This window comes from Microtus oregoni, unplaced genomic scaffold (assembly GCF_018167655.1).
Source record: "Microtus oregoni isolate MIOR12 unplaced genomic scaffold, Mior012 000086F_ref0000336, whole genome shotgun sequence".
NCBI classification, from domain to species: domain Eukaryota; kingdom Metazoa; phylum Chordata; class Mammalia; order Rodentia; family Cricetidae; genus Microtus; species Microtus oregoni.
The window spans coordinates 2,916,609-2,942,168 of NW_024544552.1; the positions used below are offsets into that span (position 1 = coordinate 2,916,609).

The 25,560-nt window shown below is 44.7% G+C and overlaps 2 protein-coding genes across 3 annotated transcripts in view; one reads left to right on the forward strand and one right to left on the reverse strand.

Moving 5' to 3' along the window:
* Positions 1-8,843, reverse strand: part of Copa (COPI coat complex subunit alpha) — a 49,367-nt gene extending 40,524 nt beyond the window's left edge. For both annotated transcript variants that reach the window (XM_041643428.1, XM_041643427.1), the window contains exons 1-3: positions 8,687-8,843; positions 1,301-1,414; positions 262-335 (exon numbers count right to left, since the gene is read on the reverse strand). In XM_041643428.1, the coding sequence (XP_041499362.1) occupies positions 262-335; positions 1,301-1,414; positions 8,687-8,726 (228 nt within the window). In that variant the 5' untranslated portion in view covers positions 8,727-8,843. The remainder of the gene's footprint in view (positions 1-261; positions 336-1,300; positions 1,415-8,686) is intronic.
* Positions 8,844-8,880: 37 nt separating this feature from the next.
* Ncstn (nicastrin) lies at positions 8,881-24,871 on the forward strand. The gene is made up of 17 exons (XM_041643429.1): positions 8,881-9,042; positions 10,360-10,464; positions 15,159-15,282; positions 15,673-15,794; positions 16,138-16,283; positions 17,430-17,580; positions 17,888-17,997; positions 18,206-18,358; positions 18,894-18,998; positions 19,137-19,214; positions 20,384-20,556; positions 22,023-22,125; positions 22,235-22,330; positions 22,614-22,701; positions 22,955-23,109; positions 23,386-23,598; positions 24,171-24,871. The coding sequence occupies exons 1-17, from the start codon at positions 8,958-8,960 to the stop codon at positions 24,291-24,293; spliced, it is 2,130 nt and encodes a 709-aa protein (XP_041499363.1). The 5' UTR covers positions 8,881-8,957; the 3' UTR covers positions 24,294-24,871.
* Positions 24,872-25,560: the final 689 nt, after the last annotated feature.

Genomic DNA, 25,560 nt, shown 5'->3' on the forward strand with positions numbered 1-25,560 from the left:
AGTGTACATTTATCTCTTGTATTAGAATAAAGGCTCCTTGAGAACAAAAGTTACTTTGTACTTATCTTTCAATTCCCACACAAAAGAAAAGTTTCTAATATACAGTGAGTATTCAGTAAGTGTTTGTTGGATAAGTGCTTTGGATAATGTTAGAAGTCCAAGTCCTCTATAAATGAATTCTCCTGTCTTTCAGTTCCTTAGTTCCCAAACCTTACCACATTCTCTTATCCATTATTCCCAGCCACGACAGATGGCCTGTACCTTAATCTTATAGTCGTCTCCTCCAGAGACGAACAGGGGCTGCTGCTTATGGAAGTCAATGCCTCGCACTGGACCTAGGGAAGAAGGCAGGCAATGTATGTTAAGGAAAGCTATCCTCTTTATTTGTGTCTACATGTGGTGCACATGCAGAGGTCAGAAAACAAGCTGCAGAGTCAATTCTCTTCTTCCACCATATGGGCCACAGGGATGGAACTCACCTAACTCAGGCTTAGCAGCATGTTTACCCTCTAAGCCACCCCACCAGTTCCTCCCCTCCCACACCTTTTTTTTTTTTTTTTTTTTTTTTTTGAGGCAGGGTTTCTCTGGGTAATAGTTTTAGCTGTCCTGGACTTTGTTTTGTAGACCACGCTGGCCTCGAACTCAGAGATCTGCCTATCTCTGCCTCCAAGTGCTGGGATTAAAGATGTGAGCCACCACCCAGGTTTAAGATTCTTATTTCTATAGGCTAGGCAATGGTGGTACATGCCTTTAATCCCAGCACTCGGGAGGCAGAGGCAGGCTGATCTCTGTTTGAGGCCAGCCTGGTCTACAGAGTGAGTTCTAGGACAGCCAGGACTGTTTCACAGAGAAAAAAAATTCTTATTTGAAGCTTTTGTTTGTTTGTTTCTACCTCTTTCCACTTTCACATTCTTTAGTTTTAGGGGAATCCTTGTCAAACTAAGATTCTTATTTGAGAATGACAAATATATATAACAAGTACTTGGCCTTTAAAAGTATTCATTTTGGGGCTGGAGAGATGGCTCAGCCGTTAAAGGCTAGGCTCACAACCAAAGAATATGAAAATATTCATTTTTATTATGTGTATGTGCATTTGCACATGTGTTCAAGTGCTAGTGGAGGCCAAAAGAGAGTATCAGTTCCCTGGAGCTGGAGTTCCAGGTGGTTTGTGAGCCCTGGATTGATGTGGGCAGGAAATTAAACTCAGGTCCTGCAAGAACAGTTTTCACTTTTCACTTCTGAGTCACCTCTCTAGCCCCAATACTTAAATCTTATAATTTCCCCCTAGAAACTAACTTACCATCATGTTCATCAAACTTGTCGATTAGAGTGCACATCCGATAGTCCCATAACTGGATGACCCCATTGTGTAAACTGGTCAGGATCCAGGGTCTTTTGGGATGGAAACTTAGGCCTGGGGAAAGGGGACGAGCAGAAAATTATACAATGAGATAGGGTCCCTAATGTCTTCTTTTGTCAAGTCTGATAAAAAGGAACAACTAGATTAACCAGAGGCTATCTATCTATTCCTTCAACATGCTTGATAGCTTTCTCCCTAATTTTTAAAGTGTCTTTGTATGGCCCTGGCTGTCCTGGAACTTACTTTGTAGAGCAGACTGTCCTGAAACTCACAGATTTGCCTGCCTTTGTCTCCTGTGCTGGGATTAAAGGCATGTGCCACCACCTCCTGGCTGATAGCTAGCTTTTTATTGGATACCAAATACAATAAATCTTATTGTTAGGTATTTCTTTTTTAAGTATTGCTGGGCTTTGTTCTGAGGTGTATCTTAGCTGGAATCAGCTGACAGATAGGACCTAAAGTTTTGTTACTGTGGGTGTATAGCTACCTTTATAGTCTAGGTCTAATTTGAAATCATGGCTAAGGGAATACCCACCAGAGGGTCTCTATAGTATGCTCAATAATGTCAGGAAATCTTTAACTGCTGAGCCATCTCTCCAGCCCCACAAAAATAAAACAACAACAACAAAAAAAACCCCTTTCTGTTTGTCTTATAGGAACACAGACTATTTCCACCTTTGTGTGAGCTCCAGGGATAACTGTTCTGCTTTCTCTTTCCATTCTTTATTTAAAAATTACTATTAAGACTTGTTTTTGCCAGACAGTGGTGGCGCACGCCTTTAATCCCAGCACTCAGGAGGCAGAGGCAGGCGGATCTCTGTGAGTTCAAGGTGAACCTGTTCTACAAGAGCTAGTTCCAGGACAGGCTCCAAAAGCTACAGAGAAACCCTGTCTCGAAAAAACAAAAACAAAACAAAACAAAAATTTGTTTCTGTGGGGCTGGGGAGATGTCTCAGAGGTTAAGAGAACTGGCTGCTCTTCCAGAGGTCCTGAGTTCAATTCCCAGCAACCACATAGTGGCTCACAACCATATATAATGGGATCTGATGTCTTTTGGTGTAAAGGTGTACATGCAGATAGAACACTCATATATACATAAAAACAAATAAATAAATCTTAAAATATTTGTTTTTGTATTCTTTTAAATTATGTGTAGGTATGTGTCTGTGTGTGGGTATGCACACAGAAGTGCAGGTACCTATGAAAACCTATGAAGGCCAGATGTGTTGGATCCTCTGGAACTGGAGTTACAGGTGATTGTGAGCCACCTGGCATGGGTTCTGGGAAATGAATTTGTGTTCTCTGGAAGAGCAAGTGCTCTTAACCACTGAGCCATCTCTGGAGCCCTCTATTACTATTTTTTTCTCTTTTTAAAAAAGACAGACCTCATTCTTATGTCTAGGCTAGCCTAAAAAGTCACAATCTTTCCATCTCAGTCTCCCAGTGCTCAGATTATAGGTATGTACACCTTCTAGAATTATCTCTTAATTTTTTTGTTTGCTTTTGTTTTTTGAGACAGGGTTTCTCTGTAGCTTTGGAGCCTGTCCTGGAATTCTCTCTGTAGACCAGGCTGGCCTCAAACTCACAAAGATCCACCTGTGTCTGTCTCCTACTGGGATTAAAGATGTGTGCCACCACTGCCCATGCTGAGTATTTTGCCTGTATGTGTCTATGTGCACCGCATGCATGCCTGGTGGCTGTGGAGGTCAGATCCCCTGGAACTGGAGTTACCAATGGTTATGAGCCACCATAATTACTGAGATGCTGAGAACTGAACCTGGGTCCTCTGCAAGGGTGCCAAGTGTTCTTAACCACTGAGTCATCTCTCCAGCTACACAACTACCTCTTGATGGCTTTTTCTTAAATTTTGGATTTTTTTTTCTCACATGCATGTACCTATCAGCACTCTAAGAAAGGCCCAAGGGAACTCATATAGACCTCCAGTGCTCTGTCATTTCTGGTATTTTCCAAGCACATTTAGTCATCTTTGTTGCCCCAAATGCTGAGCTCTTATTCATCTGCTAGACTACAGGGTTCTTCCCTCTTCCTTCACTACTGCCTGGAATCTGTCTCTAAGTACTAATCTAAACAAACATGGGACTCACCCTGTTTATTTCCCTTCCCTCAAGGAATAATTTCCTGTACTCTTTACTGATCAATGTCTGAAACCTTTGTAGTTTTGTTTAGTTGTTTAGTGATTTAAGAAAGGGAAACAATCTATCCCTTGTTACTCCACCACGATGATAAAAGGACAAACTAGAAGAAAAGAACTGTTAACAGTTTGGAGTGTGTCCAGGTTTTTAATGCAGCTACATATAAACACAGGCCTTACTATTTTATGGGCATGGAATTAAACAATGCTATTTTGCAAACCTTTCTCATTTAAATATATGACATAAATCTTTTTATACTTAATGGAAATTCATTCTTTTTTTTTACAACTGTAAAGAACAAAGGCACCAAACTTAAAATTTTTAATTACATTTATTTATTTACTGTGTGTATGCACGTGTGTTCTCGTGTAGGCACGCATGTACCATGGTGCATGTGTGGAAGTCTGAGGACAATCCATATACATGTAATATATGAGCTACATATTGAGACATTGCCTTAAAAAACAAAACAACAACAACAAAACCTTGCAGGTGTCAATTGCCTTCTTCTACCATAGGGCCTTGCGGACTGAACTTAGATCATTAGGCTTGGTGGTAAGAACTTTAACCACTGAGTCATCTCACTCGTCTGTCACATTGTAAACTATTTTGGAATTGGAGATTTACTTCAGTGAGAAAGAGGTGGCTTGCCTGGTGCCCAGTTTAGTCACTAACACACACACACACCACACACACACACACACACACACACACACACACACTCCCAAACTGAGCATGGTGTCACACACCTGTAATCCTGGCACCTGTAAGGCTGAAGCAGAAACATCATGAGTTTGAAGCCCACAGGGACTATATAGTGAGACATTGTCAATAAATAAACAAACAAACGAAAAACCCACCTTACTCTTAGAAAACATTTAAGTTTCACCTCTAGTTTCTGGCTATCAAAAGGATCTGCTGAAGCTGAGTGGTGGCACACGCCTTTAATCCCAGCACTTAGGAACCAGAGGCAGGTGAATCTCTGTGAATTTGAGGTGAGCCTGATCTACATAATAAGTTCCAGGACAGCCAGGGACACACAGAGAAATCCTGTCTCAAAAAATAACCAAAAAAAAAAAATCTACTGAAGATATGTTTATATATAATCTACACCAATTGCCTTAACAGTGCTTTAGGCTAAAAACTTGAAAATGGAATGGCTACAAAACAGAACGCATACATTAAAAAGTTTGCATTACATTTATTTGAGAGTGTATATATGTCTTTGTGTCCACATACACACATGCCATGGTATATGTGTGTGAGAATCAGCTCTCTCCTTCCATGTAGGTCATGGGGATCACTGGCCACTAAGCCATCTCACTGGCTTAGAACATGTACATTTAATACTCTGGTAAACGTTTGGGTTTTAGTTTTTCAGAGCTAAGGTTTCTTTGTGTAGCCCTGGCTGTCCTGGAACTCACTCTAGAGACTAGGCTGGCCTCAAACTTTGCCTGCTCTATGCCACCACACCCAGCAATGTTTGTGTTTTTAAAACAGGGACTCACTTTGTAGTTTAGGCTGGTCTCAAACTTGCAACAAACCTCTTGCCTTAGCCTCCCATGTGCTGGGGTGACAGGTGAGAGCCAACACATCCAACTCCGGTAGCTATTGCTTAGTTGTAAGAACACTGTATGAATATGCTCAATCAGCAAGTTTACAAAGACACCAATTTTGCATGGTGTTTCTTTTATTTTTATGGTATATTGTTAGCTTCTTTTTTTCCCCCCTTTTGGACAGGTCTCACCAAGTAGCCTCCAACGCACAGCAATTCTCCTGCCTCAGACTCTCGTGCGCTGGGATTTACAGACATGAACCACAGGGTCTAACTTAGCACTTACATTTTTTTTTTATTTTAACGAAGTGTATCTGTGTGGGGATTATGTGCACATTAGTACAGGGGCCTGAAGGGGACAGAGGACACTGGATCCCGTGGAGCTGGAGGTATAGGTAGTTGCGAGGCATATGACATGGATGATGGGAACCAAACTCTGTATGAGCAGTATGCGGTTTTAACTCTGATTGCACAAACTCTCAAGTACCATTCCCCCACCCCTTCCTACTGACCAAGAAGACATCTGAAAAGAACTAAGAGGAAATGAAGACTCACGTCATCTACTCAAGTACCAGAAACTGGTTTTCTTTGTTTGTTTTCACATATGCTCGGGCACATGTGAGTTCAGGTGCACACAGAGTCCAGAAGAGGGGATCGGATCATCTGGAGCTGGAGTTACAGGTGGCTGTGAGCTGCTTTGACTGGCCTGGAGCTCACTGTGTAGACCACACTAGCCTCCAACTCACAGAGATAGATCTGCATCTGGCTCCAGGGTGCTAGGATTAAAGCCACCATGAATGTACCAGAGATGATGGGTCTTTCTTTTTATTGCCATTGAGACAGGCTCTACATAGCCATGATGGTAGTAGGAATTTTAAGGGTACCTTTCATGATCAAATTTCCCATGATAAGTGGAAACCACTCAGGTATAACCTCACATTAAATAGCTTCCAGTTTTTGAGTTACTGAGTCTGGCCGGGCATTATCATAACATAAGCAATATACTTTCTCATTTTAATTCTCTTTATAAAAGAATGTTAATTACCCTTAGTTTTAAAAATAAGAATATATCTATCACCATGCACAAAACTCAAGTCCAAATGGATTAAAGACCTCAATATCAGTCCGAATACACTGAACCTGATAGAAGAGAAAGTGGGAAGTACTCTACAACACATGGGCACAGGAGACCACTTCCTACGTATAACCCCAGCAGCATAGACACTAAGGGCATCATTGAATAAATGGGACCTCCTGAGACTGAGAAGCTTCTGTAAAGCAAAGGACACTGTCACTAAGACAAAAAGGCAACCCACTGACTGGGAGAAGATCTTCACCAACCCCGCAACTGACAAAGGTCTGATCTCCAAAATATATAAAGAACTCAAGAAACTAGACCATAAAAGGCTAATCAACCCAATTATAAAATGGGGCACTGAGCTGAACAGAGAATTCTTAACAGAAGTTCAAATGGCCAAAAGACACTTAAGATCATGCTCAACTTCCTTAGCGATCAGGGAAATGCAAATCAAGACAACTTTAAGATACCATCTTACACCTGTCAAAATGGCTAAAATAAAAAACACCAATGATAGCCTTTGCTGGAGAGGTTGTGGAGAAAGGGGTGCACTCATCCATTGCTGGTGGGAATGCAAACATGTGCAACCACTTTGGAAAGCAGTGTGGCGGTTTCTCAGGAAATTCGGGATCAACCTACCCCTGGTCCCAGCAATACCACTCTTGGGAATATACCCAAGAGATGCCCTATCATCCAACAAAAGTATATGCTCAACTATGTTCATAGCAGCATTGTTTGTAATAGCCAGAACCTGGAAACAACCTAGATGCCCTTCAATGGAAGAATGGATGAAGAAAGTATGGAATATATACATATTAGAGTACTACTCAGCAGTAAAAAACAACGACTTCTTAAATTTTGCATACAAATGGACGGAAATAAAAAACACTATCCTGAGTGAGGTAAGCCAGACCCAAAAAGAGGACCATGGGATGTACTCACTCATATTTGGTTTCTAGCCATAAAGGACATTGAGCCTATAATTCGTGATCCTAGAGAAGCTAAATAAGAAGGTGAACCCAAAGAAAAACATACAGGCATCCTCCTGAATATTAACCTTCATCAGGCGATGAAAGGAGACAGAGACAGAGACCCATATTGGAGCACTGGACTGAAATCTCAAGGTCCAAATCAGGAGCAGAAGGAGAGAGAGCACGAGCAAGGAACTCAGGACCACGAGGGGTGCACCCACAAACTGAGACAATGGGGATGTTCTATTGGGAACTCACCAAGGCCGCCTAGCCAGGGTCCGAAAAAGCATGGGATAAAACCGGACTCACTGTACTTAGAACTCAAGAACAATGGCACTGGGTTTTTGATCCTACTGCACGTACTGGCTTTGTGGGAGCCTAGGCAGTTTGGATGATCACCTTACTAGACCTGGATGGAGGTGGGTGGTCCTTGGACGTCCCCCAGGGCAGGGAACCCTGATTGCTCTTTGGGCTGACAAGGGAGAGGGACTTGATCAGGGGAGGGAAATGGGAGGCAGTGGCGGGGAGGAGGCAGAAATCTTTTAATAAATAAATAAATAAAAATAATAATATAGAACTTTAGCCGGGTGGTGGTGGCGCACGCCTTTAATCTCAGCACTCGGGAGGCAGAGGCAGGCGGATCTCTGTGAGTTCGAGACCAGCCTGGTCTACAGAGCTAGTTCCAGGACAGGCTCCAAAGCCACAGAGAAACCCTGTGTCGAGAAAAAAAAAAAAAAACCAAAAAAAAAAAGAATATAGAACTTTAGAGATAGTAAGTCTGCTGACTCGGGGCATATAGTTTGTTAGTGGATGTTTCAGAATTCCTAAGCTTGACAACTGGACTCCCGAGAACAAATTCCAAACCACTTCGCTATAATGTATTTTAGGAACTATTCCAGATATATCTCTAACCAGATTTCCGTAGACTTAATTCTCTGCTTCTCTAATTTCAAATTTCTGAAAGACTGTGATCTCAGGCCTCTGTCCTTCAAAACTTATTACCAAAAAATTGTCTGACATTCAAATCTAATACAAAGCATCTTGTATTTATCGAACAATCTTGCCAGTCTCGGGACTTGATGGGGCTGTAGGCAAGTAGGCAGTAGAGTCCAAGGAAGCACTGGGCATCGAGATGGGCAGACAGGCTAATGGAGTAGCCAGTGCCTGACTCCAAAAAAGCTACAGTGACAGAGGTGGAGAACCAAACGTCAGAGGTACTCCATATAACATGGTCATCAAAATACCGTAAAAGTCACAAGGCCATAAGAACAGAAAGAATAAAAGTCGGAGCAAAGCCCTAAGAAGAGGTGGATGGAAATAATAGGAAGCGGGCCTAAGGGATCTCCTTCAATGCAGGAACCATTTTATGAGGAAATCAAAGTCCCAGGACTCACTAAGAAGCGCAGACTGCAGAGACTCCACTAGACCTAGCCCGCCACCCTCGGGTATTCCTCCGGGTTCAAGTGGGCCCAATTCGGTCAGCGAGTCCGCCCATCCTCACTCCCTTAGTGACAGCACCGCCCCTAACATCTAACCCCCCGTTGTTCTCCTTTTCTTCTTCTTCACTACCTTTGACCCGCGCACTCTTGGTCTCGAATTTGGTTAGCATCCTTCAGGCCTCCGGTTCCCAGGTCCGATTAGCCGTTACGGCCGCTCCCGGCTATGGTTGCCTTCCCAAGGCCTCCACGTCAGCTACCTGAGGTCGTGGCTCCCGGAAGCTCCGCAAGAGTAACTTCCGGTCTTTGGAGCGCTGGGCTACAGAGACAGCGCCGGCGGAAGCCTAGAGAGGCCGATACGAGACTGGAAGGGACCCGATGCTTCCGCCCTGCGGAGAGGCAAGATGGCTACGACTAGGGGCGGCTCTGGGCCTGACCCAGGAAGTCGGGGTCTTCTTCTCCTTCTGTCTTTTTCCATGACACTGGCAGGTGAGGCCACCCTACCCCGGGGCTCTGCTCTGTAAGGAGAACCGTCCGGATCGGCTCTTCGCCAAGCGCAGGCGTTGCCCTTCTAGTTCCCATTGCCCCTCCGTCCCCCCGCCCTGTAAATCCGTCTTGTCTTTCGTTCCCATGACATAAGTTCCCCCTTTGACAGGACCTTCGTTTCCTATCTCCCGAGGGCGGCGTTTCGATCAGTTCTTCAAGCCCTTACTCGGGGTTCCTGTCTGATTCTCTTATACCTTATTCACATGTCTCGTTTTCTTTAAAACCCCAGCCACCCCACCCACAACCAAAAGGGACAGGTGTAAAAAGCTCAGCCTGCTTTCTTTCTCTGGGCTAGTATTTTTGAGACCAAAAGTCTTGTTTTGTGGGAGCTTTTACAACCCTGGGAGGGGGGGGGGAGTGCCCTCATTCCCTCCTGTTGATGGTTGTATACTAAATATGTGTTCCTTATTTCCTTTACTTACTAAAGTGAGGGTAAGCTGGGCTTGGCTGATTTAAACTGTTAAGAGGGAAGTCAAGGACTTTTAGACGTTTAATGTATATGAATATTTTCATTTTTTCGATTTAATATTCATTTAGTAATTTCGCAATTACGAATTACAATCACTAACACATCAGTAATTCTTTATAGTGTGTTCAACTAAGAATTGAGCAAAGTGTAAATATTTCCTTATATGGTTATGGCTTTCTAGTTAAGTCTTAAAATGCAAGCATTCCAGTGTATAACCATGACTAAATTATACCCTCCATTCACATTGTTTTCGACCTTCTTCAAGGAAGAAACGGTAGCCGCCACATACTCTAGCTGTGTACACAAATGATCTGATGTTTGATTGAACAGGTGTGTGGCATAAGGTTTCTCCTAGGCCTGTTCAGATTCTTAGCCGGGTTTTGTTGTTGAATGCTTTTCTTTGTTTGGTTTTGGTAAGCTATATTCTCAGGCCAGAGGTCTTTGGCTAATTGGTAATATACATACAAGATAGAAAAGCAGAAGTCTGTACCCATGCAACCAGACACACATCTCAAGTCAAGGACTTTTGACAAATCATTTTTTAGCTTTATTGTTAATTGGTCATCATGGAGTTTAATAACTTCCTAAGTTATTAAATAGTTATTAATAGCTAGGTACTCTTATACAACGTTTATGTTCCAATAATGTGACCAAGAAGTGAAAACAGTGATCATTAATCCCTTATTAGAAAATATGACAGGGAATGATTTACCATGAGCCAAGCTAATGATGATAGAGGCTAATACCAAATATCTTTCATTTTTCCCTAATACTTTTTATCTTCTGGCCAGGATTGTGTCTGGGAAACTCAGTGGAGAGGAAAATCTACATCCCCTTAAATAAAACAGCTCCTTGTGTCCGCCTGCTCAATGCCACTCATCAGATCGGCTGCCAGTGTAAGTTGAAATTGCAGTTTGTATTTGTGGCCGCTAATAACTCAGTTTGCATCGTGGATATGCAGAAATACTCGTATCCTGCTTAGGAATTTTGGCATTCAAATCAGAGTGTTTCTATAGAAGGTGATTAGCATCTGTCAAACCAGGCAAGATAATAAGAGCTAAACTTTAGTAAATGTTGTTTTAATGTGTGCATTATATTTTTACCTCCACATCAATCCCTGTTACTAACATTGTACAAACAAAGGGACTAAAACTTACAGAAACTGTTTAGCTTTCCCACCATTATCATAATAAGAAATCGTGCTAGGACCTGAATCCTGGTGGGACTCTTAACTATTTTATCATTGAGTTCTCTAAGGAAGAAGAAATCCCATATTCTATGTAATCTAGCCATCACTGTGGTATCTGAGTGATCTTTTTTGAGCCAAAATGGCCTTTTTTTTCTTCATTTGAGCAGAACCTTACTGTGCATCCCAGTCTGACTTTAGCCTTCTGCATAGTTCTGGGGCTGCAAACATGCACCCCTTTGTCTGAGCTTCTCTTGTTTTGTGATGCTGTTGATTAAATCCCTATCCTCAAACTAGTATCCCCAGCCTCCAAAAATCAGCTTCTCCACCGGCAGTAAACTAGTTGAAGAAAAAGCATTAAAAATGCTAAGCAGGTGGCCAGAGAAATGGTTCAGAGATAGAGAGCGTTCATTGCTCTTGCAGCGGCTGACTTTTGGTTTCCAGCACCCACTTGGTGGCTCTCAACTAGCTATTACTTCAGTTCCAGGAAATCTGATGATGCTTCTCACCTCCGCTGGCACTGAACACATGTGTGGGTGCACTTATATACATGGAGGCAAAGCACTCACGTACATAAATAATTTTTTAAAAATGTTTATTTTTATTTATTTGTTTTTTATGACAACTAAGGGCTGGGGATGGCTCAGTAGGTAAAATAGTTCTTAGGCATGAATTTGAATCTCTGGAATCCACATTTTTAAAACAGCTAGAGGCATAATATGATTGCTTATAATCCTAGCATTCCTATAGAGAGACAGGATGCAGAGACAGTAGAATCAATGGAAACTCACAGGCCAGGTAGTCTGTTGTGATCCTGCCCCAAACAAGACCGAAGACAAGGACAGAGCTGACGTTGTCTTCTGTCGGGCATTTGCACACACTGCACATGTGTACACACAAATGCCTGATAAAGGCTGGGGATAGAAGTAGTCGGTACAGTGCTTTCCTCGCAAATACAGAGTCCTGGTTTAAGTCCCTAGCACTGTATACATTATATATAGTGGCACTGCTATAATAACAACCAGGAGATAGGTTGCCAAAGCCAGCCTGAGATAGAGACCCTATTGCCATGCCATCTACCAAAAGAGAAATAAGTGAAGTATTTGGACTTATCCTTGTACTTTGTAAATGTGTTCCAAAACAGTACCATGAGAACACTGCCATTCTCGGTACTGTATAAATTGCTGGAAGGGTAGCTCAGTGGTGGAGCGCTTGCCTAATATGCACAAGATCCTGAATTCTATCTCTTGGTACTACACATGTTAAAAAAAATAAATAAAATAAAAATTACAGCTGTTTTTTGCTTGAGCTATCTGTTATCATCAGATTGTAGTCTTCTGTGAACAGTAGCTCTGTCAGGATATATTTTTGCAGATAAGCAGGGCCTGATCTTGACTTTATTATCAAATTGATCACTTTTTGAATTTTAATTTATCCTTTTAATAATGACTGGGATAGTGATACACAAAGCTGAAAGTCAAAGTATCTCTTTTTTTCTTTTTCTGTTTTTAAAGACAGTATCTAATTATATAGCCCAGACTGGTCTTGAACTTGTGATCTTCTTGTCTCAGGCTTCCTAATGCTGAAAACACGTAGTCACGGTCCTCCACTTCCTGCTTCAAACACGTTTTAAATAAGCGGCTGTTGTTGATGTGGAGTAAAGTGTCAAGCAGTTTTATGTGATTGCCTTCCATCTTGGTTGAAAAGAAACTCAGTTACTAGAAAGTAAGGAATTTTCTCAGGGAGATAGTTAATGCTTTTCTACCTATTCTTCCGTGAGCTACACTACAAGCTAATTGTCCCATGTCGCCCATACAGGAAACACCACAAGCAGATTCATTGGTTACAGACAGCCTTAAGGTTTTTGGATTTAGTTTCTCTTCTGAGTTGTGAATGAAGGAGAACTAGGTCCAGGGTAGGCTGAAATCAGACCACTGGACATGTCAGAGTCTGACTGCAAGGACCCCATCCTCCTGAAGCAGGGCTCTAAAAACTCTCCTTTGGAGATGAGTCACTGCATTGCGCGTTCTCCAGGCAGCCCCGTGGGAAGCAGAGCAGTACCTCTGGAGATAAAGCCAAAGCTAGTGCAGAGAGAAGAGGGAGGGGCTGGACTCTGGCCACTTCCTCCTTAGGATCGTGTTTCCCTTCCAACCTGCTTACTTCTGAGTCGTGCTTCATCACATCAGCCCATTCCTTCACAGGCCACACCCTTTTAATTAGGGTTGGAGCTTAATGAAACTGAGGAGAAAAGATGAGCTCTAGATTTGATTTTCTGATTATTATGACCCACTTATTGGATCCTTAAAGTGCTCAAAGAGAGCTACATGTAACTTTTCCCTCCATCCCCACTGTAGAAGATGAATAGGGATAAGAAAACTGTTCCACCCTGAAGATCCAGAGAAAGCAAACACATTACTTGAAACTCTGCAGTCACCAGTCAGGACCTGGATGGGAGTCCAGGTTTCTTTAGTTCAGCATCACAGTTTGTCTCTTCCCTGTCCTCCTTAGAGCTGGTTACCGGTTACCTTTATTTATTTCTTAATTCACTACGCTAACTTTTCTCATGTTTTAAGAACTTTTTGGATTTTTTTTTTTTTTTTTTTTTTTTTGGTTTTTCGAGACAGGGTTTCTCTGTGGTTTTGGAGCCTGTCCTGGAACTAGCTCTTGTAGACCAGGCTGGTCTCGAACTCACAAAGATCCGCCTGCCTCTGCCTCCCAAGTGCTGGGAGTAAAGGCGTGCGCCACCACCGCCCGGCTTTGTTTTAAGAACTTTAGCAAGTAGGAGACTGTTTTCTCCTTTCTATTGTTTTACTTAAAACCTTTGTTAATATCTGGATCTTAACTAAAGCGATCCCCAGCTCCGCAATTCTTCCACTATGTTTTATTGCCATGGCCATGATCCTGTTAATTATTTACTATATATAAGGCATAGGCAAATGTTGTAGACTCTTCACTGTGTTTACTGTTTATTAGATGTCCCAGGAGAAGAGCTCTGTTTAGTTAGCAATTGAGAAGTACTTGATGGTTTCCAGTCTTCTGCCAGTTGCAAGTCTATTTCAGTGCTGTGGTCTAGAAGCATAGTTCTTACGTCTGACTGTAAATAGCCAAGAATTACATATGATAATTTTAGAAAATACATATATCCAGACTCCACTGAGAGAATGCCCAAGCATTTATACTTCGTAAAATTCCAGTGGCTGGGGGTGCAGCTCATTGGTAGTGGGTGTTGTCCACAAGGCCTCTGACTCAGTCCTTAGTGCCAAAAAAGCAAAGCAAAGAATACTTCCGATGTAATTGTACTCCACAGTTGTGTGAGGGCTAGGTCTAAAGTAACTCTCGAATAGTACATCTAGTCTTCTCTAGGTTGTCTCAACATGAATCCCTAGAGACTCAGGCTATCATGTTAAATTCTAGACATCCTGGACTGTGGTTCATTTGTTCTGTGAGGTAGTACTTCCTATCCTTTGTCATATCATAAGATGCATAGAAATATTGAATTTGGCATCCTAACATATAAAAATGGGTATTATTCATGGGTCATCCTGGGTAAATGAGGAGTCTGCTCTTGTTTTTGGACAATTGAGGATCTTTTGAAACCCTAGATTCCCAGAAATGAGTCAGTGATTATCAGCATGTCTTCAGTCCATCCAGGCCTATCAATTGGGAAGCTCTGCTCTAGAGAGCTCAGAGTTCTAGATTAAAATCACCTAACCCTGGCCAGGAGCAAACAAAGACATTCCCAAAGGAGGCTGGAGAATGGCTGTTGAGCCACAGAATCTGTGTCTTTTCAAAGGAAGATCAAAGCCAGAAGTCTGAGCTGGCAATAGAGTCTGGCATTTTCTGGAGGAAAAATCAGATTTTGGAACTTGAATGTCTAGTGTTCTAGAATCTTGTTATATGGTTAAGTGAGACCTTTGGAATTGGGTTAAAAAGAAAAGTGCAGTCTTTCCAACATCTAATAAAAAGGGCTGTAGAGGCCAGCAAGAAGACCCAAAGGTGAAAGCTCTTGTTCTACAATCCTAATGACCCAAGTTCAAACTTTAAAAAAAAAAAAAATTCAGAAAGACTTCTAATGAGTCCTCTTGGGCTTTTGTTCTCCTTTTCCTGCTTCAAATGGAGCTGGGGTAATTCAGCTCTTCAAGTCTAGAAGTGGCAGTGTTTACCCTAATATTTTGTGACATCTTTAGAGATAAAATCTACAGAAGCTGGATGTGGTGGCCTTGAATCACAGCACTTGAAAAACAGAGGCAGGAGGATCACTGCAAATTCAGGGCCAGCCTGGTCTACACAGTCAGTTCAGGTCAGCCAGGGTTACATATGAGACCTGTTTTTTTTTTTTTTAAAAAAAAATCTGCAGAATTATCAACCATGGGAGCTTTAACTTGACCCATTCTGTCCTGACAGCTTCAATTAGTGGGGATACAGGGGTTATCCATGTAGTGGAGAAAGAAGAGGACCTGCAGTGGGCGTTGACGGATGGCCCCAACCCTCCGTACGTGGTTCTACTGGAGGGCAGGCTCTTTATCAGGTAAGAACTGTATGTGTCATTCTGGGACTGTATGTAGAGAAAGAAAAGATCTGCTCCTTGTACTGATGAGTGGCAACTTCTGTTGCACTAGTCTGGTGTGGGAAGGGAAGCTGGGTTTATATTCAGAAAAGAGGTAACATCAAAAGGAATCATCTTATTGATCTCAAAATTAGACCTTCTTCAGGGAAGGAGGGTTGTCCAAAACCATGCAGGGACAAGGTAAATGAAACCCTGAACTCAGGTTGGACCATAGTCCAGACTCAGAAGTTGAGCCCCAAAAGAGAAGAAGTGAGTTGGAGTTCTGAGTCCCTAATTCTCCAGTTGTTTCCGTCTTGAGTATTAGTCTCTCTGATACCTTCCTTTCTTCTCTCCTGTCCTTGTCCGTTCTAGGGATGTAATGGAAAAGTTGAAGGGGAAAACCAACAGAATTGCTGGTCTTGCAGTGACTCTAGCCAAGCCCAATTCGACTTCAAGCTTCTCTCCTAGTGTGCAGTGCCCAAATGATGGGTTTGGTAAGAGCCTCAAAAGCTCATGAGAGCCTTCTATTGTACAAAGCTAACTGTTACACCAGCATCAGGTCTCAGGGGCGGGGGCAGATGTCTGTGTGGACTATGTACAACTGACTCCTCCTCACTTCCTCTTCTACCATTCCTTCTTGTCACATGCTCAGATACCTAACCTGCCAGCCTAGGCTTCCCTGATAGCAGTTTCTATCTAATGAGGCTGGTGATAGATTCATGACTGCCTCTTAGAATCATTGTCTCTTTCTGTACTCTTAGCCCCAGCCCTATGATATTCTAACCTTCCTACTTCTCCTGGTCCCTAAATACTTGGTGCTTCAATATACTCCCTCAGGTGTTTACTCCAACTCCTATGGGTCAGAGTTTGCTCACTGCAAACAAACACTGTGGAATGAACTGGGCAATGGCTTGGCTTATGAAGACTTCAGTTTTCCCATCTTTCTTCTTGAAGATGAGAACGAAACCAAGGTCATAAAGCAGGTACTGACTCTACCAGCTCTGGCAATTCCAGTGAGAAACAGGATTATTTTTCTCATTGCTGTCCTGTTTGGTGGGTGGCTTGTTCTGCTAGTGCACACCTTGAAAGAGGTCAGCCTGATCTGCAGAGCTAGTTCCAGGACAGCCAGGGCTACACAGAGAAACCCTGTTTCAAACAAAAACAAAAAAAAACGACATAAAAAGAACTTTGGACCAGGTGTGATGCCTCATGCTTAATCCCAGGCACTGGCAAGAGTAGGTCAGCCTGGAGTGAGAGCTTATCTGATAAAGGTCAAAACAAAAACAGAAAGAGAGAGCATTGAACTAGGGGTTGAGCGCTTGAGTTCAGTAAATCCCTGAGGTTCTCTCTCTCTCTGTCTGTCTCTCTGTGTATGTATGCAATGTGTATACCTGAGTATATATGCAAAGGCCAGAGGAAGGCATCAGATATCTTTCCCTATCACTCTCCACCTTACTCCCTTGAGACAGGAAGCTGAACCTAGACTGGCAGCCAGCAAGCTCCTGCAGTCCCCTTGTCTTTTCTTCCAACATCACTGGGGTTACGGGTTCATTCTTGGCTGTGTCCAGCATTTTACATGGGTGCTAGGATTGGAACATAGCTCTTCATGTTTGCACAGTGAACACCCTTACCCCCTGAGCCATCTTGGATGAGTTGTTTACGGCTCTGATGTCCTCGTTCTGTCTAGACATCTTCACTTTAAGATAAATTGAGAGATTTGTCTTTAGAATGACAAAGTGAGTTGCTGGCCAAGCTGTCCTGAATTTTTATTCTTTATTTCTGAAGCCAGGCACAGTAACACACTCCTGTACTGTCAATGCTGGGGAAACTGAAACAGGATTATGAGTAAACTGTGTAGCAAGACCCTGTGGTGGCTGAAGCTTGGACCACACCAGTTAGAATTGGATAAGTTTATCTGCTCCAACCAATCTGTTGAGTCCATGCTATTTGTACTGATTGAGGAATTTTTCTCTTTGACCTTATATGGTTATCCCAGGACACCTGTAGCTTGGGGACTTATGTCTCCCAAAAGGGAATGGCTTAAGAATGGAGCTGGGTCTTCCTCTTCCTGGAAAGCGAGAGAGGGCCTCCACAGCTAGCTGTCTCAGTGGGGTCCATCTCCTCTCCAGTGCTATCAAGATCACAACCTGGGTCAGAATGGCTCTGCACCAAGCTTCCCACTGTGTGCTATGCAGCTCTTCTCACACATGCACGCCGTCATCAGCACCGCTACCTGCATGCGGCGCAGCTTCATCCAGAGCACCTTCAGCATCAACCCAGGTAGGCAGAGAGCCAAGCCATGCAGGTGGACTGCGGTGAGTGGGGTGGGCCCAGCCGGGGAGGTTGGTGAGATCATCCAGGGAAGAGTGGGCCCGGGCAGCAGGCACTGGATGGGAGAATCTTGAAGAGAAGAGGCAGCCTGCACCTGAAGTGGACGGTGGCAGAGAAGCAGAGCTAGAGCTGTTGAAGGTGGAGAAAATGGTCCTCGGAGTTTATGGGGACGGAGTCTAAGCCATCTTGAAGGCATTCTCTACAACTGCCTTCTCCCTTAGTACTATTGATCTCTCATTGTTTGTGTCCTACTCAGAAATCGTCTGTGACCCCTTATCTGACTACAACGTATGGAGCATGCTTAAGCCTATAAATACATCTGGGGCATTAGAACCTGATGACAGGGTTGTGGTTGCTGCCACCCGGGTGAGTGTTGCCCCTGTGCAGCATGGGCAGGGCTCCCCATTAGATACATCTGATTTCAGAGTGAGCATACTGGGGAGCCTTAAGTGGAGAGGGAGCTGGGCTGTTGGACTCCTTGGCTCTAGTACTTGCCCCAAAGAGAAAGTGCTTACTTGGCTCTAACGGTCCAGTTTTAAAGTACACCAGCCTGTCTTGTCTTCTGCTATTCCAGCTGGATAGCCGGTCCTTTTTCTGGAACGTGGCCCCAGGGGCAGAAAGTGCTGTAGCCTCCTTTGTCACTCAGCTGGCTGCAGCTGAAGCTTTGCACAAGGCACCTGACGTGACCACCCTACCCCGCAATGTGATGTTTGTCTTCTTCCAGGGGGTAAGGGCTTTTTCCCTAGGGCAAGATGGCAATGAGCAGGGGATGGTAATGGTGGGAGAGGAATTACTGACCTGAGCTGTTAACCAGAGTTTCTGCATGCGTCTCTCTGTTTCCCCTTTGGCATCCTCTGTTTTAGGAAGCTTAGATTTCCTGAATTGATGTGTCCCCTTCCTTCCCCCATTAACAAAATTCATTTGAGCCTTCTTTTCGTGTTTACTGTCCAATCCCTGTGGTGTTACAGCTTGGCTGAAGTGCACGGTAGTAGAAGCCAGAGCTGTGGAGATGGTGGAGAATCAAGAAGCAACTGTAGCAGCTGGTGTTTGCTTCAAGCCTTTACAAAGGCTGCTTTCCTCACCTCTAGGCTCAAAAATCCCATGATACTTGCATGTGAGAGGCAGCTGGGAGGTTGCCGGGGGGATGGTAGATCTCATGACTGTAAGATGACTGTCGGCTAAGATAACCCAAGAAAGCAACCCACTGTGTTGACCTCAGACTGCCCTATCCCTTGGGAATCTCTCCTATCTCCACTCCTCAGGAGACTTTTGACTACATTGGCAGCTCAAGGATGGTCTATGACATGGAAAACGGCAAGTTTCCCGTGCGGCTCGAGAACATCGACTCGTTTGTGGAGCTGGGACAGGTGTGAGCCTCTATCCTCCACCTCCTCCTCGCACTTAAGCACCCTGTTCTGCAGCTGTCACCCATCCCCTAATGTCTGTCTCCCAGACATGGGTCACAGCAGGAGACAGATATGTATGGTGCTCTTCATCCTTCCCAGGTGGCCTTAAGAACTTCCCTAGATCTCTGGATGCACACAGATCCCATGTCTCAGAAGAACGACTCTGTGAAGAACCAGGTAACCCAACAGATAAGAGAAAGGATAAAATTAGGTGTTGGCTAAAGCTGAACACCACTGCTTTGTGAGAAGAATCATAGAGACGATGGTATCTCATCGGTTCCTTGGAGTAGGTAGTTCTCTGTGATCATTCAGCACCTAAATTCTATCACTACTGACACGTGAGTGGCTGCTCCTTCTTTCTCTTCTTTTCCTTTCTTCCTTTCTTCTTTTCTTTTCCTTTCTTTCTTTCTTTCTTTCTTTTTTTTTTTTGTTGTTGTTTTTCAAGACATAATAGCCCTGGCTGTCCTGAAACTCTGTAGACTAGGCTGTCCTCGAACTCACAGAGATCATCTGCCTCTGCCTCCCAGGTATTGGGATTAAGGCGTACTTCACCACCACCTAGTGTGACTTGCTCTTTCTGTTCTAGTCTTGCTGTCCCATGGACCCAGTTGTCAGAGCTGCCTGCTGGAGTCCTGCCTGTACCAGGCTCCTGCCCAAATTGCCTTCCACTTTATTGGGGTGGGGGGGAATTTACAGATTTATTTTATCTTATCTGTATGAGTATTTGCCTGCGTGTATATTCACCATATGCATGTCTGGTGCTCAGGATCAGAAAAGGGGCAGATTTTCTAGAACTGGAGTTACAGATAGGTATGAACCACCATGTTGGTACTGAGGATCAAACCTGGGTTCCTGCAAAAGCAAAAGCAACAAGTACTTTTAACCACTGAGCCATCTCTCTTGCCTCTGCCCTCCTCTTTCTCCATGCTTATTCATGACTCTTATGTCCTACCAAGTGCAGCTGTATGCCTGCTTTTCTCCTTGAAGTGCTCTTGTTGCCTCTCCAGTTGCTGTCATATCTGCTCTGGACTCCTCTAGCACTTAGAGAATGACTTATATATTTGGCATTTTGTTGTTGATTGGCCCCCTCCAGATCTGCACAATGAATTATACAGGAAACACCCACTGAGGATAAGGCAGAGTCCTGAGGACAGAACTTAGCTATAAATGTGGAAAACCCAGGCATCTTTGGGCTCTAATTTCCTAACTGTAGAAAGAACCATGGGAACTGTAGGGAATTCAGTCTTGGTTGCAGGGCATTTGAAGAATATATCTAGGAGAGCATAGGCTGATAGCGCCCTCCCACCACCTCGCCTCTCAGCAGTCTGCTTCTGTTCCTTCCTCAGGTGGAGGACCTCCTGGTCACTCTGGAGAAGAGTGGTGCTGGTGTTCCTGAAGTTGTCCTCAGGAGACAGAACCAGTCCCAGGCCCTTCCACCATCATCTCTACAACGATTTCTTCGGGCTCGAAACATCTCGGGTGTGGTTCTGGCCGACCACTCTGGTTCCTTCCATAACCGGTAAGTCACCTGGCCCCACACCATCTTTGTTCTCAGAGACAGTCTAGTCTGTAGTCTGGGAGAAAAATGCCATCTCTTCCCACCTCATACACTTCCAGCCGGGTGTTCTTCACCCGGTAGCCTGGCCACAGGAGGCCTGGAACCCTGGTCCTTAACCTCGAGCACTCCTAGTATGATCATCCTCTGCTGTGGGTCCACTTCTCCCAGGTTCTCCTGGCACCTGTGCTCCCAATAGCTGCCACGGAGGTCTTCATCTCAGGCCAAAGCATGGGAAGCTAGAAAGGAGTTCTATTTGGGGTCCACAAGCAGTGTTCTTATTCTGAAATGTAACATGGTCTCACCACGTGGTAGGTGCACGTTGGCTGATGTAGGAGAGGCCTCTGAAGATAAGAAGGCACCCTGTCATCTCTCCTGGTTCTGGAGAGGTCATCACACTTTCCTAACTTGAGCCCAGGGATAATGGGGTTCTCACTCAGGCTAGATGTCTCTCTCTCTCTCTCTCTCTCTCTCTCTCTCTCTCTCTCTCTCTCTCCAGCCTCCTTGAACCCAAATGAGTTTTTAAATAAAAATGTTTAAACTTTGATTCTCTGACTATAGCAAAGAAACTTTCTCACTCACTCTAGGGGGTGGTGGTTCTAGATTACTGTCACTATCAGCTTTTCTTTTTCCTATGGGGTAAGAGATAATTCACTTGATTATGTGGCTTGCTTGGCTCTTTCTTGGGGCAGCAATTCATACCTACATAAGAGGCATTTGAGAAGGAAGGCTGAGGGTGCTCTTTAAAATATGTTTCCTTGGCACTTACAGGGACAGTTACAGTGATCTGATCCAGAGTGTCTGTCTGTGAGCATCCCTGGTTTTAGCCCCGACAGCCTCCCCTCTGTCACTGTGAGCATTTGTGGGAACACTCATACAGGGAGATAGTTCTCTGAAAAGCCAGGCAGCCTCCTGTGTGTCCAGAGCCTCCTGCTGCTGCTGCTTTTTCTTCTTCTTCTTCTTCTTCTTCTTCTTCTTCTTCTTCTTCTTCTTCCTTCTTCCTTCTTCCTTCTTCCTTCTTATTCTTATTATTCTTATTCTTTTTGGCCTTTCAAGATAAGGTTTCACTGCAGATTTGGAGCCTGTCCTGGAACTCTCTCTGTAGACCAGGCTGGCCTCGAACTGACAGAGATCTGCCTGTCTCTGCCTCCCAAGTGCTGGGATTAAAGGCGTGCGCCACCCCTGCCCGGCTGTGTGGCTTATTTTTTATATTCTGTCCAGCAGCAGAGGCTTTGAATTGCTTTACCTCACCGTTATTCCTACTTCCCCATTTCCAATACCCTTTTAATAATGGAGCCTGATTTTCTCTTTCCTTTTCCCACTGGACAATGAAAAATAAGATAGCAAGTTCCCACATAAGGACATTTAGATAGGAAAGGGACAAGGACCTGGCTTCATATAGCCAGGGCTCATGCTGACTTTTCTGGCAGGTATTACCAGAGCATTTTTGATACTGCTGAGAACATTAACGTGACCTATCCGGAGTGGCAGAGCCCAGAAGAGGATCTGAACTTTGTGACAGACACTGCCAAGGTAGCACCGACCTGGGCTGGGTGGGAGCATTGGAAATACAGCAGAGATGACCCAAGGGAAGCCCTGGGAGACAGGTGAGCCATCCAGCCCTTCTCCTCACCCGCTGCAGGCACTGGCGAACGTGGCCACAGTGCTGGCTCGCGCATTGTATGAGCTTGCAGGAGGAACCAACTTCAATGACTCCATTCAGGCTGATCCCCAAACAGTAAGAAAAGATGGGCCCCTAGTCCCTCCTGTTTCTGTTAACACAGGCCACCCCCACCCCCCATGGTCCTTGCCAACTTTCTAAACTTTGGAATTTAGGCATGCCTGTTCATGCCTGCAAGGATGATACTTGAGCGCTCTTGAGTGGCTTCATCTACATCCTTGTAAACTGCCTACTGTCTCCCAGCCCCAGGAGATGTCCTGTCTCATAACTGATCTCTGTTCGTTGTTTCCCTGGTCTTGCTAAAAGTCACGTTTTTTTCTTCTCTGTGTCCCAATCCTAGGTTACACGTCTGCTCTATGGGTTCCTGGTTAGAGCCAACAACTCGTGGTTCCAGTCTATCCTCAGACAGGACCTAAGGTCCTATTTGGGTAAGCATCTGCTCTGAGAGGGGGTCCCTACCCAACAAAATGTATAAGAGAAAAAGGCGTCATTTTGGTTAATCTTTATTCTTCTTTCCCTTTCTGCTTTCTTTCCCCATTTTCCTTTCTTTTTCTTGATGCTTATTGGGCTATTTTCTCTTAACCTGCTTCCTTCTGGTTCCTGCCAATTCTGGGTTCTTTCTGTTTCTGCCGACCTTGACCTCACCTCCCAAATCGTCCTTTCCCTTTGACCTGCAATCAGATGATGGGCCTCTTCAACACTACATCGCTGTCTCCAGCCCTACCAACACTACTTACGTTGTGCAGTATGCCTTAGCAAATCTGACAGGCAAGGTGACCAACCTCACCCGAGAGCAGTGCCAGGATCCAAGTAAAGTCCCAAATGAAAGCAAGGATGTGAGTGGCGGTGGGTGTCGGAGGTGTCCTGGGGCCTCTTTCCCTTGGAAGAGTTGGAAATCTGCCGGGCAGACATGGGAATGGGCATGGGAAGGTAGAGGGATATAGTCCTTGAACCTGCGTGTTGAGGAAGCAATATCCTGAGTGAAATTGGGCCACCTGTGGGATGAAGTGTCAGCCAGTTGGTGGGTTGGAATGTGGTGCTAATAGGGAAGCAGGGAGTGAGTGAGAAGACCCTCACCTCAGCCCTGTGCTCTGACCTGTCTTCTTGTGCAGCTGTATGAATACTCATGGGTACAAGGCCCTTGGAATTCCAACAAGACAGAGCGACTCCCCCGGTGTGTGCGCTCCACAGTACGACTGGCCAGGGCCTTGTCCCCTGCCTTTGAACTAAGTCAGTGGGGCTCCACAGAATATTCTACATGGGCCGAGAGCCGCTGGAAAGACATCCAAGCTCGGATATTCCTGATTGCTAGCAAAGAACTTGAGGTAAGAATGGGCTGGAGGGAGGTGGTAGAGTTCCATTGGGGTCTTCTTTGCTATCTCTCGTCTCAGTTCTGTTAGATTCCTTTCTGTTGTTTCTCATTTGTCCCAGATTTACAGCAACACCAGTGCAAATCTGTGCCTGGTCTGCTGTTGCCTCCCTTTCAAAGGCCTCTCTGCACTGATAGTGTGAGTGCATGCTTATTTAGGAGAGCCCTGTTCAATCTAAGAAGTTCAGTTGTGTCTTCCACTCCTACCTAGCATCTACTTTATGGCATAGCTGAGAGGAGTCAGTCGAATAGTTACTGAGCCCCTGTTATAAGTAAGTCATGAGCATAAGTATAAGAGGACTGGAGCCTGAGTCCTGCTACCTTCAGATCACTTAAAGAACACAGACACCGCTCTTTTCACCTAAGGAGAGCCCGGGCTGCTCACTCGGAAGATGCTGCCCATGGTTGTTGCTGGTTCTTGGTACTTGAGTCTACTGTCAGAATTCTGATGTCGTTTCTTCCTGAGTTACCTAAGACTGTGGCATCTGAGAAATCTTTCCTTTCCTGCTTACACCTTCACCCTTGCAGTTCATCACCTTGATCGTGGGCTTTGGCATCCTCGTCTTCTCTCTCATCGTCACTTACTGCATCAATGCCAAAGCCGATGTCCTTTTCGTTGCTCCCCGAGAGCCAGGATCCGTGTCTTACTGAAGAAGACTCCAGCTCTCCCTACCAGCTTTGGACTTCATTTCCTCGATCAGTTGTTCCACTGGGAACAAACCACTAATTTATCACTGGACTGTCTCTGGGTCTGTCCTAGACTGGGATTGACACATGGAATGGAACTGTGAGTGGAGACAGGGAGAGATGGACAAGTTGCCTCCCCTTTCCCGCTCTCCTTTCCTGTTTGCTCCCCCTTCTCTAATACCAGGAATTATGACAGGAACTTCCTTCTGCTTAACTCACCAGTCGCCCACCCTTGTCTGCCCTTTCTTGTCTTTCCGTCCTGCTCTATACCTCCCTCTGATCCTAGTGTCACCCTACCTCCACCCTGTACCCAGCCACCTGCTGGACAAGGAAGAGGATGTGAAGGATTGAGCATCAAATTCAAACTGCCCTAACCCTTAGGGAGAAGAGCGGGTTCTCTGGCTGAGCCCCTGTGTCTGTCTCACAGTCCTTTCTCCAGGCCCCCAGATGACATGATAGGGTGGGCATGCCGTTAGGTGGGTATCCCACCTCTAGCCCACAGTGCTCAGTTGTACTTTTTATTATTAAACTGTAATATCTATTTTTGTTGGGTTTTTTCCTTTTTTGTAAATATATAAATAGCAAGTTTCATTAAAATTATCCCATACAATTTGTATTTGTTCCTTTGTATTCTTCCCAGATCACCTTATTCAGTGACCCCGGACTAGAGCACCGTGTGTGTGTAGCCTTGCCCTCCAGAAGTAAGATACTGTTACAACAGAGGTGAAATGCAGGGCTCAGACATCCCCAGAGCCCCTCTTAGAACAGTATTAGTGGAGTTTCTGCTTACTGTATCCACTCTGAGCAGATGCAGCTCTAAGCCTTGAGCTCAGGGTTGGAGTGAGAGACAAAGACAGCCTTAGAACTATTGATTGTACTAAACGGAAGCATTGTGATGTGCTGCAGATGGGAGTCAGGGCAATGGACGTGACCGTGAGTTAGGATTAGAATTCCTTACACGCAGAAGCACAGCAAGCAGAAGCCTGTGTCTGGGCCATGGTAAGTGTACTCAGTGTGCCTGAACCATGAGGGTGAGCAGGCGGTGAGGCCAGGGCCACACCCGAAGGTTCTTGGGTGGCATGCTAAGGAATTTGGGCCCTGTACTGATGGCGGACTTTTTGTCGCTCAACACAAGAGTGGTTTGGGGGCTGCTTCAGGGAGACCCTCAACTCTTGGAGACCAAGTCCCTGTGTCTTCGTGGAGGTTCAGTTGCAGAGTAGAGATGAGCAGA